At 35.9% G+C, this 17960-nt stretch overlaps 1 protein-coding gene across 2 annotated transcripts in view; it reads right to left on the minus strand.

The window, feature by feature from the left end:
- Positions 1-864: 864 nt before the first annotated feature.
- LOC150088733 (bolA-like protein 2) overlaps positions 865-17960 on the minus strand; it is a 47690-nt gene continuing 30594 nt past the window's right edge. For both annotated transcript variants that reach the window (XM_090370885.1, XM_090370886.1), the window contains exons 2-3: positions 5293-5387; positions 865-971 (exon numbers count right to left, since the gene is read on the minus strand). In XM_090370885.1, the coding sequence (XP_090227011.1) occupies positions 875-971; positions 5293-5387 (192 nt within the window). In that variant the 3' untranslated portion in view covers positions 865-874. The remainder of the gene's footprint in view (positions 972-5292; positions 5388-17960) is intronic.

Consider the following 17960-nt stretch of genomic DNA (forward strand, 5'->3'; position numbering starts at 1 on the left):
GTTGCAGGCTTTAAATGCTGATGGTATTCTCACTGTTTCTCAAATGACCAATGTAAGGGGATATAAATTTAAATTGAAAAAAGCATGCTTTCATACACCATTTGCCATGACTAACACTGAAATTTAATTATGATTATGATATTACAATGCAGCAGTAATTTTTTATTAAAATAAATTAATTTATAACAACTGTTTAACTCAGTGCTCTGCATTCACCCTGACAGTATTTATGTGATATCTGTTACCCAGGGGATCACATCTGGTGAGTATGGGCTTGGCACACCCAGGGTCCTGAGCTGGATATCATCATTCTTCTCTTTCTTGGTGATTCCCTTCTAATTTTGACTCTCTCTCTCTCAGGATAACTCGGGAATTTTTTTTTTTCCTGGTGCAGCATAAACCTTAGGCTTCCTTGCACCATATGGCCATTAATATTAATAGTAATATCATATCAACCTAGTTCTATAATTCCACTTCTTTGCCATTTAAGTTTCTAATGCTCATGGTATGGCATTAGAAACTTAAATGACAACTATATCAAATTTCCAAAAATTTTACAAAATCATCAACTTGTATATTTATAGGTGAATAGTAATAAAATATTTCGATTAGTTTATCAAACTGCCTGTATATATTGTAAACTATATATTTAAGCGCCAAGTGTATCTTTTAATATGATTAATACAAATATCTATGAAAAATAAAAGGGAGAATGCATTCCCCCTTTTATTTATTATAAACATTTCTTATACTGAAATTTTTGTGGTGAAAAAATAAGAAATTTTTAGAAATTTAAAATTTCAATGATTTAGTTAATTTATTGAATATTACATCAATGATAAGTTTATACAAAATGTACTCATTTACTATGAAATCATGATTTTTGTTTCTCCCACTGTTCTGGAGTTAGTGTTTTTTGTGTAAAGGCATGGATACTCTTCATTTCTTCAGCTAAAATTGTGTTTACCAATCTGCAACAAAAATAATTTAATTAAATTTTAAAAATATTTATCATTTATCATTTATCATTTTAAATATAGTGGACACATTTATTTATTGTAGCACATATTAAATTTAACTATCAATCTTGAAGTTGAATGCTAATACCTCTATACACTTATATGCAACACACCTGATTATTCATATGTATTGATACACCAAAGAAAATAGAAACTGGTTTCAGAAAACAAAATTTAATCTGATATGGCCAAAAAGGACTTCAACAACTATAGCAATATTGATGGATATGTGCTTAAAAAGATTTCTACAGAAAGAAATCTTGTTATGCACAAGACTCGCATTCTGCACTGCTCATTCCTCAAGACATCTCAGGGGTGCTACCTTGATTTTAACAGAATACAACATTGTACAGCCCAATCTATTCTCACCCTGATGGGATATAATAGCAGATGTTCGGATATGAAGTTATCCAGAAGTCATCCCTTTGGATAACCTCATATCACTGACAATTATGACTTGCACGGTGCCAGGAATGCTGTGATTAGTGCAGTGACAAAAAAAAAAAAAAAAAAATTATGTTCATTGCTAGATTGGATGATCAGAATCTTTATCACATTAATATTTCAAGAATAACATTGCATCTTTATATCTGCATTAATTGAATTGGTTTATTCTGGAAAACTTAACTGAACATTAATTTTGAAGGTGAATCACATATTTCAGTATGATTAAACTGAGAATGCCAACAGCGCAGATAAAATCTTCATATGCTGGAAACACAGACCTACAAAATATATGATCTAATATAAAACAACGCTGATATGGACTCTTTTTTTATGTATGTATTTTATTTATGCAGAACAGACTTTTCCTAATTGAAAATTTAATGATATAGTTCCATATAAAATGCTAATATTGCTATTGTTAGATTTATTTTTCGATAATTCTTACAGTGAGAAGGGCACAGGAAGGAAAGCAATTGGCCAATAAAATTAGAACATAACATGTGCTATTTATAACATTCATTCTAAATGGTAGCTGCCATTTAGAATGAAGAAAAGCAGAGTATGATAGTAAGTGCATGGAAAATGCTGTTAGATGATAAGCATCAAAATGTGTTGCATAACAGCAGCAAAAAGGATATTAATTTAAAAGATTTAAGATTACAACTAGAAAAATCAGGAAAAATGGTAATGGAAGAAGAAACAGCAACAATAGTTCACGGAAAAAAAATCTGCAGGTGAAGCAGAAGGAAAAGTTAATTATATGAGAAAAAAATGTTTCTTCGATACTCTTATTATCCACATTTGGGGAAGGTGAACTTTTAGAGAGGGGCATAACAAAATGTATAATAGTTCTATTTAATTTTTCCTTTCTTTACATAATTACAATTTATAATACAATGCCCAAAGTTATGTCAAATTATATACAAAAAAGTTGGTTTGCTGGCACGATTTTTGTTATGTCAATGATACCATAGGTCCCTTTTTTCCAATAAAATTATCTTTTCCCTCACAATTATCTGAATTTTTATACTGAATGTCTATACTACATGAGAGATGATGGGATGTACTACCTATAATCCCTTTTCTTTATCATCGTGCCATAAGGAATTGATGGGGGGGGGAGGAGTTCCAATGCATTGAGTGCTTTCTTGCCATGTAAACAGTGATATAAAATCCAGGCATTGGTCACAAACATATCTAAAATTTATGGAAAAATGGGTCAATACTGTTTTTTACCATTTTCATCTATACTCCATATTTTCCTATCAACCAGTCATCACGATCAACTTTGTCCATATTGTTATTGTAGGAATGGAGTATTTTGGGCTGAGTGACATCAATTCTCTCCTCAGATGAACAGGAGACCTTCCCAATTGATTTTATATTGTCATAGTTTCCCACAATAAACAGTATCTTGCCAGTGATCAAATACTTATTATCATGGAATTGCAGAGATAGCACCTTGTCATTTATATAAATCTGTAATTGTATAAATGCTTGGGTTGGGTGGGTTGATTGATCTTTTTATTTTATTTGAGTGGATATCTTTCAGTTCTATTTTCATGAACTGAACTGCTAGCTCAAAAACTATTTTTTTTTTAATGTGGATCAGTAAATCTCAGTTTGTAAATAAAAAAAAATAAAAAAAACTGCCAAAACAATCACTCAGATTTTCCACACAGTTGAGCAATTCAATAATGATTCATGATGGAATATCACATCAAGTTCCTTTGCTGTATAAAGCATAAATTTTGAGTTCCTTTGCTTTGTAGAGCATAAAGTTTTAAACCGTAACCATCTGCTTTGCAAAATGCTCAAAATTTAAAACCAAATCTGACTGGCTTTCCCCCAGATAAATTGTTTTAATTTATGATGTCCAGAGTATTTTATTATCATTTCATTAACAGATAGACGAGTTGCAAATGCTAGAAAGAATGAATTTTATTTTCCTAATAGTCTTACTTTATATGTCCTCTCACCTTGATGGGTATTTTATGTTTTAGTGTCTTAAAAATAGAACAGTGATTTATTTATTACAAGAAACCTATCAACAAAATAAACAATTTTAATGTATAAATACCAAGTCTATACTCCCCCATTAAAAGAAAAAAAAAAAAGTAATAAGATCTATAAGCAATCATTGTTTTATTTCAAAAACATTGATAGAACCTCAGAACAGTGAAATTAAATAGTGTTCAAAAGTGATTATAAAATTTATCATATATTTTTAACACTGTAAATATCTGATTAACATATAAGCAACACATAGAAACTATGGATTGAAATACAGTGAATGTAACATTTTTTTATAAAAATTATGTTGTGCATATCTTATAAACATATCAATAAGCATTAAATGGGTTAAAAACAATTTTGTTCATAACGACTGCAACGATACTACACCAACCATTATAAATTTTTATTGAAATAAAATAAAATAAATTAAAATTGTTAATAATAATAATAAGATAAAATAAGTAAAATGAATAGTATAATTAAGCTGGATAAAACTGATAAAATAAGATACACTGTCTGTACAATAAAATAAAAATAAAATATAACAATGTAGATTACGGGATAAAAGCGATTAAACACTGAAGCTTTCAGAGGTGTCCGCCTCCTTTATCAACAGTAAAGCTTAACGTACAGTACATCCATCCTTAATTATCAGCAAGCTCACAGCATGTGTTTCCACAGGCGCATGGGTAGTACTCTCCATATGTGCACTGGAATGGGAAATGGCTCGGGAGCGTGCCAAGCAGAACCATTCATCCTGTCCAAGAAAGTCCAAAGTTTCGAAGAAAGGATGAATGTGGACTTCCCTATCTCTATTAATATTGTTATGCTCAGAGGAACAAATTCGCAAGCTCTCGAGTCACTTGCGGTCCCAAAATGTGTGACTGGATGATGATAACAGCTTCGTCAAGAGAGATTTGATGGTTCTTCAAAAAATGCCCCACCACAGCAGACGTCCCATAACCCACGGTCTTTATCACACTGATATGCTCCCCTATACGGTCTTTAAACTGATGCTTTGTTTCACCAACATAACATTCCCCACAATCCAGGCATTTTATTTTGTATGCCTGAAAAATGAAATGAAAAACTGAAAAATGTGCAATGATTCAATTCACTATCATGATACTTCTTTCCCACTCAGGGGAAAAAAAATTAAGAAAAGTTTTATTTTGAATTACAGCACTCCAGCTCAGGCTGTGCACTGTGTTCTACTGTTTTATTTCATATCCAAGCAAAAGCTTTTTTAGTCTCAATATGGAATGAAACAATCCTGTAAATATCCGAGAGGAAACTTTGTATCTTTGCAAGAGATCAGCTAATTTAGCTTTGCTTGAAAAGGCCCCTAAGTTCTTTGTCATCAATGCAGTTCAAATGCATACTTTTCAACATAAAAGTTAACTCTTTCATTTTCTTGAAATAATTTAACTATTTTTTTTTCTTCCTATAGAAATATGTTAAATTGATGCATCATTATGATAAAACTGATAAAGTATTATGTCAAAATGTAATAAATTTCATTAATATTTGCAATAGATATTGGTCATGTACTAGGCAGGTAAAAATTATTTTATCAGTTAGACTTTATAAAGAGTGCATTTCACTCATAAGTAACAGGATAGTGAGTGAAAATCCACATGATCTATTTATATGGAACAGGAATTAATGTACAGTTTTAAAATCAAAGAGCACTTATGAGGTCTGTTACCAAAATAAAGACCACTGCTTGGGACTAAGCCATTTCACAGTTACATATACATATATAATAATTGCACTGTTTTACATTAAGAAACTGCATAAGATTTATTACCTGTGTCTTTCCAAAAGAGATTTTCCTTCAAATCGTGAAGAAACAATTACTGCATTAAATTTAGCTCCACAACCATCAGAAAAGTCTTCTACTAACTGTAAGGAGTGAAAAATAAATAATAAAAAATTATATCACCTATATATAATTCAGTCTATTAACATTAAAATTACTTGCAGTTTCCAGTAAAAAAAATTCATAACATTAAAATTTTGTTGTTTAGTTGTTAGAAAATGTTTTTCAACTCTATATCTTTCTTTTTATAACTTATCACATTCATCATACAGGTAGCAATAAGATCTACCCTAGATATCTGATAACATTTTCTGTTTAGCCTGCAAATGCGAGCATGAAATTCTAAAATATGTGTGCATGGAGTAAAAAAAAAAAAAAAGCACACATATATGCTTATATAACTGTTTTGAAGACATCTTGGTGAATATTTTTTTTATTTGATCAATGCAATTTTTGAGGCTGACCCCTGTCTCATGGGGTGGGATTTTATTGGTACAGAAAAGTTGCTTTCTGGATCTTCGGGCTGTAACCCGTCAGTGCAGGATTTTTCTTAGGTGTCCCCTCTCCACTTTTTTAGTGGTCCCAGGGCAACCACTAAGAGTATCTTGTAGATTGCTTGCCACTTCCTGGTTCTTGTCCGCAGCTCTCCATTTGATCGTTGCTTCCTGGTCTGGTTAAGTGGCCAGTCAAGCAAACAGGTCAGCACAGAATATGACAGTGGATATGAAATGACTTTCAGGTACCATCTTATATTAGATACATATGTGTATGGTATTTCACTGTAACATTAAAATATTATAATCACAATAGCAACAATCTTTTCCCCCCCCATAATCTAGTCATCAGGGGTAGCATTATAAACTTTTTGAAGCTTACAATGCTATCTCGTAAAAGAATTCTGTTGAGATCAGACTGCTGGAATCACTGATTCTTTTCTGTTTTAGCAGAGTTAATAAGTGACCTAAGCAATATGCTAAATCACATATTTCATATATAATATAATAGTATGCAAGTTTTAAAGTAGTCATGCTGATCTCATGGTAAACATGTGCTGATCACCGGTTACCATGAGAAGCAAAAGGGTACTTTTTTACAAAGAGTAAACAAGTTGTTTACTCTGAGGTTACTTAAAAACTCCAGTAAGTATTACTCACATGTGAGGACTGACATTCCTATTGAGATAATCAACTTCTAACCATTTGGGAGCCAAAATGTACCTCAGACTCACCTATGGATAACAGTAGTAAAATCATACATCCAATATAATAATACAGTGGAACCTCACAAATACAGAAACACTCAGACTTGGCTGTTTCAAGATTTTTAACTTTCATATTTTCACTTCATTGCTCCCAAGTGGAGTGACAAAGCAACATTGCCATAGCTACAATTATAGACTGGTAAAGTTTTCCAAGTGAGGAATAAAAATATTGCAAATATCTATAAAGGCCAAACTATTTCACAATAGCCATCTGGGATCCTGAACCCTTACAGCTTCTGCAGAGTTTCCCACTGCTGAGGAGCAGATTCTGAATCTTGTAGAGGAAAATCCAAATAACAGCACACAAAGGAGAGCAGTGGAAGGTGTAGAACACATAATTATGTACAGAATTTTACAGACATACCAGGCTTATCTGTATCATGTTCAAAGATTATACGGTTTTACTGAAGCTGATTTCCAACCACAAGAAGCTTTTTGTACTTGGTTCATACAACAGTATGCACAAATCCTCTTTTTCAACTGCATGTATTGTTTTCTGATGAGTACAGATTTAAGAGAAATGGTATGATCAATTGTCATGACCTATAACTGGGCAGAAGAGAATCTGCACATCATCATCCAGTCACGGCACCAGCAACAATTTAGTATTAATTTATGGGCAAGAATTATTGCTGACTGCTTAATCTGCCCTTTGTTTTTCTTGGAAGATTAACCAGAGAATCCTATTCCTTTTTTAAGGGACGATTTATGTGATTTACTAAACAAAGGTCTTGCTGTCTGACATCATATGTGTTTTATGCAAGGTGCTCTGCCTCATTTTAATTGGGTGGTCAAACACTATTGGGATAAGCATTTCCCTGATAAATGGATAGTGAGCAAACCAACAGGACCTGCTCACTCTACAGACCCGAACCCACTCAATTTTTTCCATGGAGAGTCATCTGAAATCCAATGTTTGTGCAACATCCAAATAATATAGTTAAAAAATTATATTATAAATATAATTTCTTAAAAGCTACTTTCTTTGATATTTAGTAAATTTAACAATGGTTGTGACAAGATAAACCTTGAACACTCCATAAGAGGGTATCATGACTCATACAGAAAGAGCTAATGGCAATTTCTGGGTGAAACATGATTTCATCGTTTGGAGAACCTGTGACATTCGCTCAAAGGTCAACATAGCCGATAATCATAGCTCACCTGGTGATTCTTTTCTTTGTCACTGTTGTACAATAATTCTTTTAGTAATTATTGTACAACAGTGTTAAATAATTTTTCTAGTTCTTCCTTGAATTTATTCAAACTACCCACATCCACAACAACAACAGATGGAAGTTTGTTACTCTTATCAAGAAAGACCTGTTTTGCAAACTAGGTACCTGTGAGGAAACCTGACCAAAGTGATGAAAGTTTTAAATGCTGTTTTTGAAAGACACACATAAGGGGGACATAAATTTAAACTGAAAAATGATGATTGCAGAATAGACATGCAAAAATTTGCTTTTAACCAGAGAGTGAATGTCGGAACAAACTTACAACTGGTGTTGTGAAAGTGGGTACTTTGAATAAATTTAAAACGGGATTAGATAGATTAGAGCAGATAATCAAATGATGTGGGTAGTTTTTTTTTTTGTTTTGTCTGGTGCTACATATGCCTGCTTCCTTGTGACATTTTACACTACTAATACTGAAAACATTTATGGAAGTCTTCTTTTCTGAATGCTTTTAGGTGTCCATTGTGATTGAATCAATTTCTTAGATTAACTCAAACAGCTTTCTTTCCATGTCTGGTCTAATTTTGGATGGCTAAATGTTGCATGGCACCAAATCAAGTCAACAGATGCCAATTCACAGGAACAGTGTCCACGGAAGTATCCATTGAAAAAGCATGCAGCAGAAACAGAACATCTATGAGACAGAGTGAAGAGACTTTGTATGAAATAGGTCATTAATTAGCACGCATGCCCTCTTCTGAATGGATTCTAGAAGCTTGAGAGAGGTTTCGAAGTCACTGCGGCAGATGTGGAAAAAATATTCCATGGTAGGACAGATTTGAAATTTGTACAGAGTGATGGCTGTTTAGAAGAAAAGTAAAGCTAAAGGCAAAAAAGAAAACCCAATTTTTCTGATGCAGAAGAAGCAATATTTGTGATGTGTTTATGCCAAGAGAGATTAGAAGTAAGAGTAATCCCTAATAGAGATATGTTATCTTGTCTAGCAATCTGACTGTCACTAAAGAATATGCATAAGAGCAGCAGACTCATTTTTGCAAGATACAAGACGGGGCTGAGTTTAAGGACTGAAATTAATTAGATTTCTTTGTCCCATTGGAGAATTACTTGGAGATCAGCATTTAAGGAATTGGAGGGGAATATTCAAGAAGTTGAGAAATTTTTTGTGTAGGGCAGGGTTTCTCAAATTGGAAGGTGGGATGCAATGTGCTATCATCAGGAAAACTATAGATATATAAATAGATAGGATTTTCAGTCAGTGGAAGATCATTAATATACAAGACGAAAGGGTGGAAGAAAACTAAACCTTGGGGAATACCAGCCTTAGTGGAGAAGCTACAAGACAGAGAGCCATCTACCATCACCCAAAGAGGGTGGGTGGAGAAAAAATTGGATACCCAACTACAAAAACCAAGTTGGAAATACAACTGTTTAGAAGACCTTTAAGCCGAGTATGATTAGACAGATGTCAGGAGTAAATGCTTGAATTGTCAAGAGCAACTGCTTGAGTTTTCACTTGAAATTCAATGGAAAAGTTTCTGTGAAACTTTTCCATTGAATTTGTCCACTGATGGAGGGTGCTGACTCTCTTTAAAAATTACAGCTGTAACTACAGGCTCCAAAAAAGCAATGTGTTTGCTATTTTATTTACCTAATTGTTATTTTATATTGTACTTTATAAGTAGCCTTATAGTTCTAGTTACGCTGGTTATTTTTATTTTAGATAAGAGTTTTTGTAGATTACTACTTAACATACGTAAAACCGTTGTTTCATTCAAATTTTGCAGCCATTGTTTTTGTATAGAGTGGTAGGAAATTCAAATTTTTAATTGTGGTAACTAGGTAGCTCTAACGTAAAAATATATAGCATAAACCGCATCACTACATTTAGGATTCTATTAAATAGTGTAGTATTGACAATTAATTAATTAAATTTATTGCTTTTATTAATTTAAATTATCATACCCCAGACTAGAGCAGCAAAGCAACGGGCACAGAGTGGTAGGAGGAGAACTAAGGGGGGGGGGATTCTCCAACGCATCACAGTCTAAAAAAAATGTGAAACTTGTGAAATGTTTGCCAAACTCTCTGGAACGGAACATGATCTAGCCAAGGAGGATGTCTTTGTGTGTGCCAGTTGCAGAGAGTGTCTAGAAATTAGGCGTCGACTCAGAGTTCTAATAGGAGTCTATGAGAGCTTGAGGTGTAGGGTAGATTCCCTCAAAGAAATTAATATGAGGGGCGCATCAAGCTCTCAGCTGCCCAACTCAATGCCAGAGCTCACTCCAGGGCATCAGGAAACACAGCGGCAATCTCCAAGGCAGAATAACTGGTCCCACAGGAGTTAGTTATTGTTGGTGACTCTATTGTCAGGAAGACGGGGAATATATTGTGTAAAAAGGATAGATGGAATAGGACCAAGGTACGTCTGCCAGAGGCAAAAGTTGATGACATTGGGAAGCATATATCATATTTTAAGGGTACAAAGGGTGATACTGCTGTACATGTTGGCACCAATCACATTAAGAGTAGGAGATCCACAGATTTACTTAACAAGTACAGGTCAATGTTGCAAAAAAAGTCTTGAGTTAGGGTTAAATTTGAAAGTGTCTGCAATTCTGCCTAGACATGATAGGAAGGAGTACATGATGAGAGCCTTCTCAATCAATTCGGCCCTGGAGAGGTTGTGCAGGGCTCATGGGGTAGAATTTTTCTCAGTATGGTCTTCTTAACAGGAGGGACTGCTTCTACATAGATGGAATACACTTAAATAGAAAGGGTGCAAGAATATTTGCTGATGGTATCGAGGCAGTTTTAGGCAGGTCGGAAAACTGCTAGCTTGGGGGGATTCACAGACTAAAAGGTTAAAAGTAGCTGCAGGCAGAGGTGAAAGTGATTCTTGCACTACTTCTATTAGAATAAGCAGTGGCCTGGAGCGAGGGGTGCTGGGGATTTCAGGGACTGAGGGCAGTCATCATGAAACAGGTGGATATATGGGATGTGTTAGGGTAACTAAGAATAAGAATAGGTGCATGTATACCAATGCTAGAAGTATAGTAAATAAATTTGATGAATTTTAAGTGTTGGTCAAGACATCAAAGGCGGATATTGTTGGGATATCAGAGACGTGGTGTCACACAGATATTAGGAATACAGAATTGGAATTTGGGGAGTACAATGTGTACAGAAAGGATAGACAGGGAGGAGGTGTTATGCTGTTAATTAAGAAAAACAAAATCAAAAGAAGTGCATGTAGTTGATATAGACGAACGGTATACTGTTGAGTCAGTTTGGTGTGACAAGCACTGTGAAAGCAAAAATACGAGTAGGAGTGTGTTATAGCCTAATGACTCGAATGAGTACAATGGACAATTGTACAGAGAAATAGAGTTGGCTAGTAAATCAGAATGTCTTATAATGGGGGATTTTAACTTCCCAGATATTGATTGGAACTTGTGTGAATTGGTCACTTGTACACTAGTAAGACTTTTGTGGATTTATTTGATGATTGTTTTCTGCAGCAGCATGTTCGAAAGGCAACCAGGGAGGGTAAATACTCTTCATCTGGTTATCAGCAGTGTATTGATGTGGGATTTACTTAAAGATATAATTACCATCAGGAGTAAAGGAAAGGGTTTTTGTTTCCGTAAAGGTGACTACAGTGGTCTCAGACAGTTTTTAAATTCTGCACAGTGCGATCAACTGATGATGTTACCAACAGCAAATTCTAAGTGGGAAGCATTCAAGGAATTAATTGTGGAAGCTACTAAAAGTTTCATACCTATTAAGAAATATTGTTCAAGGTTTAGGCCAAAATGGTTAACAAATGAACTGAGACTCGTGGCGGAGAAGAAAAATGCATGGGATGCATATAAATTATCAGGCGACACAGAAAACTATGGCAGATATAAGCTAAGTCTTAATTAAGTCACAAAGGAGGTTAGGCAGGCAAAGGCAGATTATGAGAAATCTTTGGCAAAGCATGCTAAGAAAAACAGCAAGGATTTCTTTACTTATATAAACTCTAAAAGGAAGGGGATGAATCACACTGGTCCACTTGATATCAATGGTTTGACTGTTGATGATCCTGCTCAGATAGCTGCCAAACTAAATGAGTATTCTGCATCTGCATTCACACATGAGGAGTTATTAAGGATTGAAAATGCCAGAAGGTTATCAAATTGTAGCAGGGTGCTTAATGATTTTGTAATAACTGAGAACAAAGTGGAGGAGAAATTGTTGAAGTTAAACATAAGAAAGGCACCTGGGGTGGATGGGATCTATCCAGTTATATTAAAGGAGGTGGCAAATGAAGTAAGCAACCCCTTAGCCATATTTATGAGAGCATCCTTGGCTTCAGAGGAGGTCCCCACGGACTGGAGATGTGTAAATGTATTTCCAATTCACAAAGGGGGATTGAAGGGTGACACAAGTAATTACACAACTGTTAGTTTAACTTCTGTTTCAGGTAAAATAATGGAGTCACTGGTTAAAGAAGCATTCCAGGATCATCTAGACAAGACTACAGCAATAATTCAGACACAGCATGGGTTTGTTAAGGGAAACTCTTGTCTGACAAATTTGATTGGATATTATGATGTGGTTACAAAGGAACTGGATGTAAAAAAAAAAATTTTGATATCACATACTTGGATTTTAGGAAAGCTTTTGACACTGTTGCACATGGAAGACTACTGTACAAATTGGAGCAGAATGGTATTAAGGGTAAGTTGCTACAATGGATAAAAGGATGGTTGAGTGGGAGAAGACAGAGGGTGGTAATCAATGGGTGTTGCTCTTCGGGGACTAATGTTTTTAGTGGAGTCCCACAGGGTTCGGTATTGGGTCCACTGTTAGCATTAGTAGAGGAATATGATGCAAGAAAGCAAGCTTATGCAGCATCAGCCAAAAAAAAAAAAAAAAAAAACTTCCACTTTACCCTTCCATTCGTTCAAAATACCTGTCCTGCTGAGCCTTAAATTTATTTAGGCTATCAACTTCCACGACAAGGAATGGAAGTCTGTTCCACCAACCAACCACCCGGTGGTTAAAGGCAAATTTCCGCACATCTATCCTACATCTGTCTTTCCTCAATTTCAATTTATGCCTTCTCCGGTGATTATTCTGAGCAAGAGGAAGAATCCCATCAGCATTGAGCATGCTCAAACCATTCAAGGCTTTGTACACCTCTATCAGATCACCCCGCTGGTGCCTAGTTTCCAGACACTGTAATTTGCAAAACTTAAGCCTTTCTTCGTAAGAGAACCCCTTTGTCCCATTCACCAATCTAGTTGCCCTTCTCTGTACTCGTTCCAGCAGCTCTACATCCTTCCTGAAATGAGGCCTCCAGGCCTGTATACAGTACTCTAGGTGTGGCCTGACCATTGCCTTATACAAGGGAATAATCACCTCCTTATCCCTGCTAGAAAAATTCCTATATATCATTGACAATACACCATGAGCTACTCTTGCAGCTCGTCTGCACTGCTCAGAGAACTTCATATCTGCCTGCACCACCACCCCCAGGTCCTTTTCATTCTCTACCACTGTCAGTGTAGTACTACACATTTGATACGTTGCTCTGGGGTTGCTGTTACCCATATGTAGTACTTTACATTTGTCAATGTTAAACTTCATTTGCCACCTCTCAGCCCATCTGCTCAACCTTTGCAGATCCAGTTGCAGCAGCATAGCATCAGTAGTGCCCTTAACAACCCTGCCAACATTTGTATTGTCTGCAAACTTGGACATTAAGCTTGATATAACATCATCAGTATTATTTATAAATACAGAAAACAATAATGGACCCAACACCGAACCCTGAGGGACTCCACTAATAACATTGGTAAAGAACTTACATAAGTTCTTTACATAAATTTACATAAGTAAAGAACTCTTTGCAGTTTTTCTTTGCATCCCTTGCCAAAGATTTCTCGTAATCTACCTTCGATTGCCTAACCTCCTTTGTAACTTGGTTACAGGTCAACTTATATATATCATAGGCTTTTGTGTCACGTGTTAATTCATATGTATCCCATGCGTTTTTCTTCTCTGCCATATGTCTCATTAGTTCATCTGACATCCATTTAGGCCTAAACCTTGAACAATATTTCTAAGTTGGTTTGTAAAGCCTATTAGCTTCCAAGATAAGTTCTTTGAATGCTTCCCATTTTGAATTTGCTGTTGGTAACATCATCATTTGTCCCACTGTATAGAATTTAAATACTGTCTCAGACCATCACAGTCGCCTTTACAAAAGCAATAACCCTTCCCTTTACCCCTGATGGTAGTTACCTCTTTGAGTTAATTCCACTTCAGCACACTGTGATCACTGCCACCTAGTGGTTCCTTTATCTGCAGATTCTTAATGCATGAAGAATCACTGCTGATAATCAAATCAAGAGTATTCTTCCCTCTAGTTGCCTCCTGAACATGCTGATGTAGAAAACAATCATCCAATAAATCCACAAAAGCCTTGCTAGTATGTTAGTGACCAGCCCCCAAATTCCAGTCAATATCTGGGAAATTAAAATCCCCCATTATACGACTCTCTGATTTACTGGCCCACTGTAAATCCCTGTACAATTTCTTATTATACTCATCAGAGTCATTAGGCCTATAGCACACTCCTACTCTCAATTTTGATCTCCCAATGCTTATGTCACACCAAACTGACTCGACACTGCACTGTCCAGCGATGTCCACTGGCTTCACTTCCTTGGATTTTATGTATTTCTTAACTAATAGCATAACCCCTCCTCCCTTCCTATCCAGTCTATCCTTTCTGTAGATGTTGTACTCCCCAAATTCCAGTTCTGCATTCCTTATTCTGTGTGACACCATGTCTCTGATATCCCAACAATATCCGCCTATGATGCTTTGAGCAATACCTCAAATTCCTCAAATTTATTTACCAAATTCCTAGCATTGGTGTACATGCAAGTATACAAGCACCTGTTCTTTTTCTTAGCTACCCTAACACAAACCCATGTGTTTACTTGTACCGCAATGACTCCCAGCAGTCTCTGAAATATCCTGCATCTTGTTTTCGAGGCTTCTGCTCATTCCAATAGAAGCAGTGCAAGAATCACTTTCACCTCTGCCAGTGGCTACTGTTAATCTATTAGTCCTTGTATTCCCCCAAGCTAGCAGTTTTCTGACCCTCCTAACACTGCCTCGATAGCATCAGCAAATATTCTTACACCCTTTCTATTTAAGTGTATCCCATCCCTGTAGAAGCAATCTTTTCTGTTAACAAGTACAGACCAAGCTGAAAAAAATTCTACCCTTTGAGCCTTGCACAATCTTTCCAGGGCCAAATTGATCAACAAGGATCTCATCATATACTCCCTCCTATCGTGTCTGGGCAGAATTGCAGACACTTTCAAATTCAACCCTAATTCACGGCTTTTTTTCAACAGTGACCTGTACTTGTTAAGTAATTCTACCGGTCTCCTACTCTTAATATCATTAGTGCCAACGTGTACAACTATATCACCTTTTGTGCCCTTAAAAGATGATATCCGCTCTACAACGTCATCAACCTTTGCCCCTGGCAGACATACCCTGGTCCTGTTCCACCTATCCTTTTTACAAAGCATGTTTCCCGTTTTCCTTGACAACAGAGTCACCAACAATTACTAGTTCCTGTGGGATCAGCACATTCTGCCTTGGGGGTTGTTGCTGTGTTGCGTGATGACCAAGTGCAAGATCTGGCGTTGATGTGGGCAGCTGAGAGCTTGATGGGCTCCTCACTTTAGATCCTTCGAGGGCATCCACCCTGTCCTTCAAGCTCTCATATAGGCCTATAACAACGCTGAGTTGTCGCCTGATCTCATTACACTCCTTGAATCACGCACACACAAAGACATCCCCCATGGCAATATCATGTCGCGCATCCGATTGCTCCACAAACATCATGCAAGCAGTGCATTTTAAAAGGCTGTGATTCAGAGGGCAACTGCCCCCCTCAGTTCTCCTCTGAGCCACAGCACTCCTATTAGCTTAAGCCTTTTGCTTTGCTGCTCTTGTCTGAATCATGATCTCGATTTAATTTCAATAAAATTTCAATTTCGGTGCAAAATTATAACCCTAAACTTGTATCCCAACAGTTATAACGGTATATATATTTTTCAGTATCAAATATTATCTGCGAGTTCTGTTTATATAACTTCCATATCAAGTTATGTATTAATTAATTATGTTACGTTTGTAATCTAAGTCGTTATATGAATTTGTTTAAAAGTACAATTTAATTGACAACGAAGTTTAACAAAATTAATAGATTTTGCTGATTAATTGACAATATTATATTATATACTATACTATACTAACGCTATCTAGTTCGGGATATAACATTGTAACCTATAACAATGGCGCAAGTTACGAACAGTAAATCTATGGACACTTAAGTATTAATTAACTTCCAAATCTCACTGTCTCAATTCAGAATAATCTAACGATCCTGACTAGGTCTATAAGCTACTTATAGAAAATAATTTGATGTATCAATTGATCAATAAAATGGCTAAATATGGCTAAAAAACTACTCGTTCAGTGGAGCTGCAACTTGTAACACGTGGATATGATATCTTACCGATACATTTATGCAATTACAAGGCCGAATAAAGAATAAATACACCAGATTAATCAGAAAATCACAAAATAATGCTATACTACTGAATTTAAATCAAAAGTTTTAGAAAAACAATAATTTCAAATCAATAAATAAGAAAATCCACTTAGCGGCTTTGAACACGTCTAACTCCCACTAGCCTCGCCAGCAGACTGTCATTTTGTATATTTATCAATGATATTGATGAAGGTATATGATGCTTAGTGTCAAAGTTTGCAGATGATACAAAGGTTGGCAGGGTTGTTAATGACAGTAATGGAAGTGTGCTACTGTAACAGGATCAAATGCAAAGTACTGCATATGGGTAGAAGTAACCCCAGAGAAATTTACCAACTATGTGGTACTACACTTAAGGTGGTAGAAAATGAAAAAGACCTGGGAGTAATTGTGCAGTCAGATATGAAGTTTGCTGAGCAATGCAGACAGGCTGCCAGGGCAGGTCATGGGGTTTTGTCAATGAGATACAGGAATTTTGCTAGCAGGGAAAAGGAGGTGATTGTCCCTCTGTCTAGGCAATGGTCAGACCACGCCTTGAGCACCACTTCATACAGATCTGGAGGCCTCATTTTAGGAAGGATGCAGATTTGCTTGAGCGTGTACAGAGAAGGGCAACAAGATTGGTAAGAGGAATGAAGGGATCCTCTTACCAAAAGAATCTTAAGTTCTTCAAACTGCAGCGGCTGGAGACTAGGCACCTGCGAGGTGATCTGATTGAGGTGTATAAGGCCTTGAATGGGTTGAGCACGCTGAATTCTGATGGGATTCTTCCACTTGTTCAGATTACGAACCTAAGGGGGCATAAATTCAAATTGAGGAAAGACAGATGTAGAATGGATGTGCGGAAATTTGCCTTTAGCCAGTGGGTGATTAATTGCTGGAACAAACTTCCATCTGTTGTTGTGGAAGTTGATAAGTTAAATAAATTTAAGGAGGAATTGGACAAACATTTAGATGGAATAGTTGTGTGAATTTTTTTTTTTTTTTCGCTGATACTGCATAAGCTCATACACTTGCTTTCTTGCATCACATGCCATTACTACTACATAAGCCAATATATCACCAGTGGATTGATACTGATAAAATCCATACTGGCAATCATTGATATGATAAGATGGAAGGTTTTGAGATTAGGAGTTTGCAGTTAATGGATTTTTCCATTACTTTTAAAAGAATAGAGGTAAGTGGAATAGGTCAATAATTGGTTGGGAATGATTTGTCATCCTTTTTAGCAACTGGCTAGATATGAGCAAATTTCCAAGTTGAAGAAAAAAACCCTGGTGGAATATGAAATTGTCAAAAGGTGAACAGAACAGGACCAAGCTCAGGAGAACAGGTTTTCAGAACAAGTAAAGAAATGCCATCAGTACCTGGAGGTTTCTTGGCATTCAAGATTGTTCAAAATTCTTTTTACAGAAGACCACGGGAGGCAGTGGGTGGGGATGTAATGGGAATTGCAGGAGGTGGTTCACCAAAAGGTTTTTGCCAACACAACAGTTAATAAATAAAATATGATGCTATTAAGTTGGCTTTATCTTTAGTTAAGGGGGCAGTAGAACCATTAGAT

This window comes from Mastigoproctus giganteus, chromosome 3 (assembly GCF_048544385.1).
Source record: "Mastigoproctus giganteus isolate SK-2022 chromosome 3, ASM4854438v1, whole genome shotgun sequence".
Classification (NCBI taxonomy): Eukaryota; Metazoa; Arthropoda; class Arachnida; order Uropygi; family Thelyphonidae; genus Mastigoproctus; species Mastigoproctus giganteus.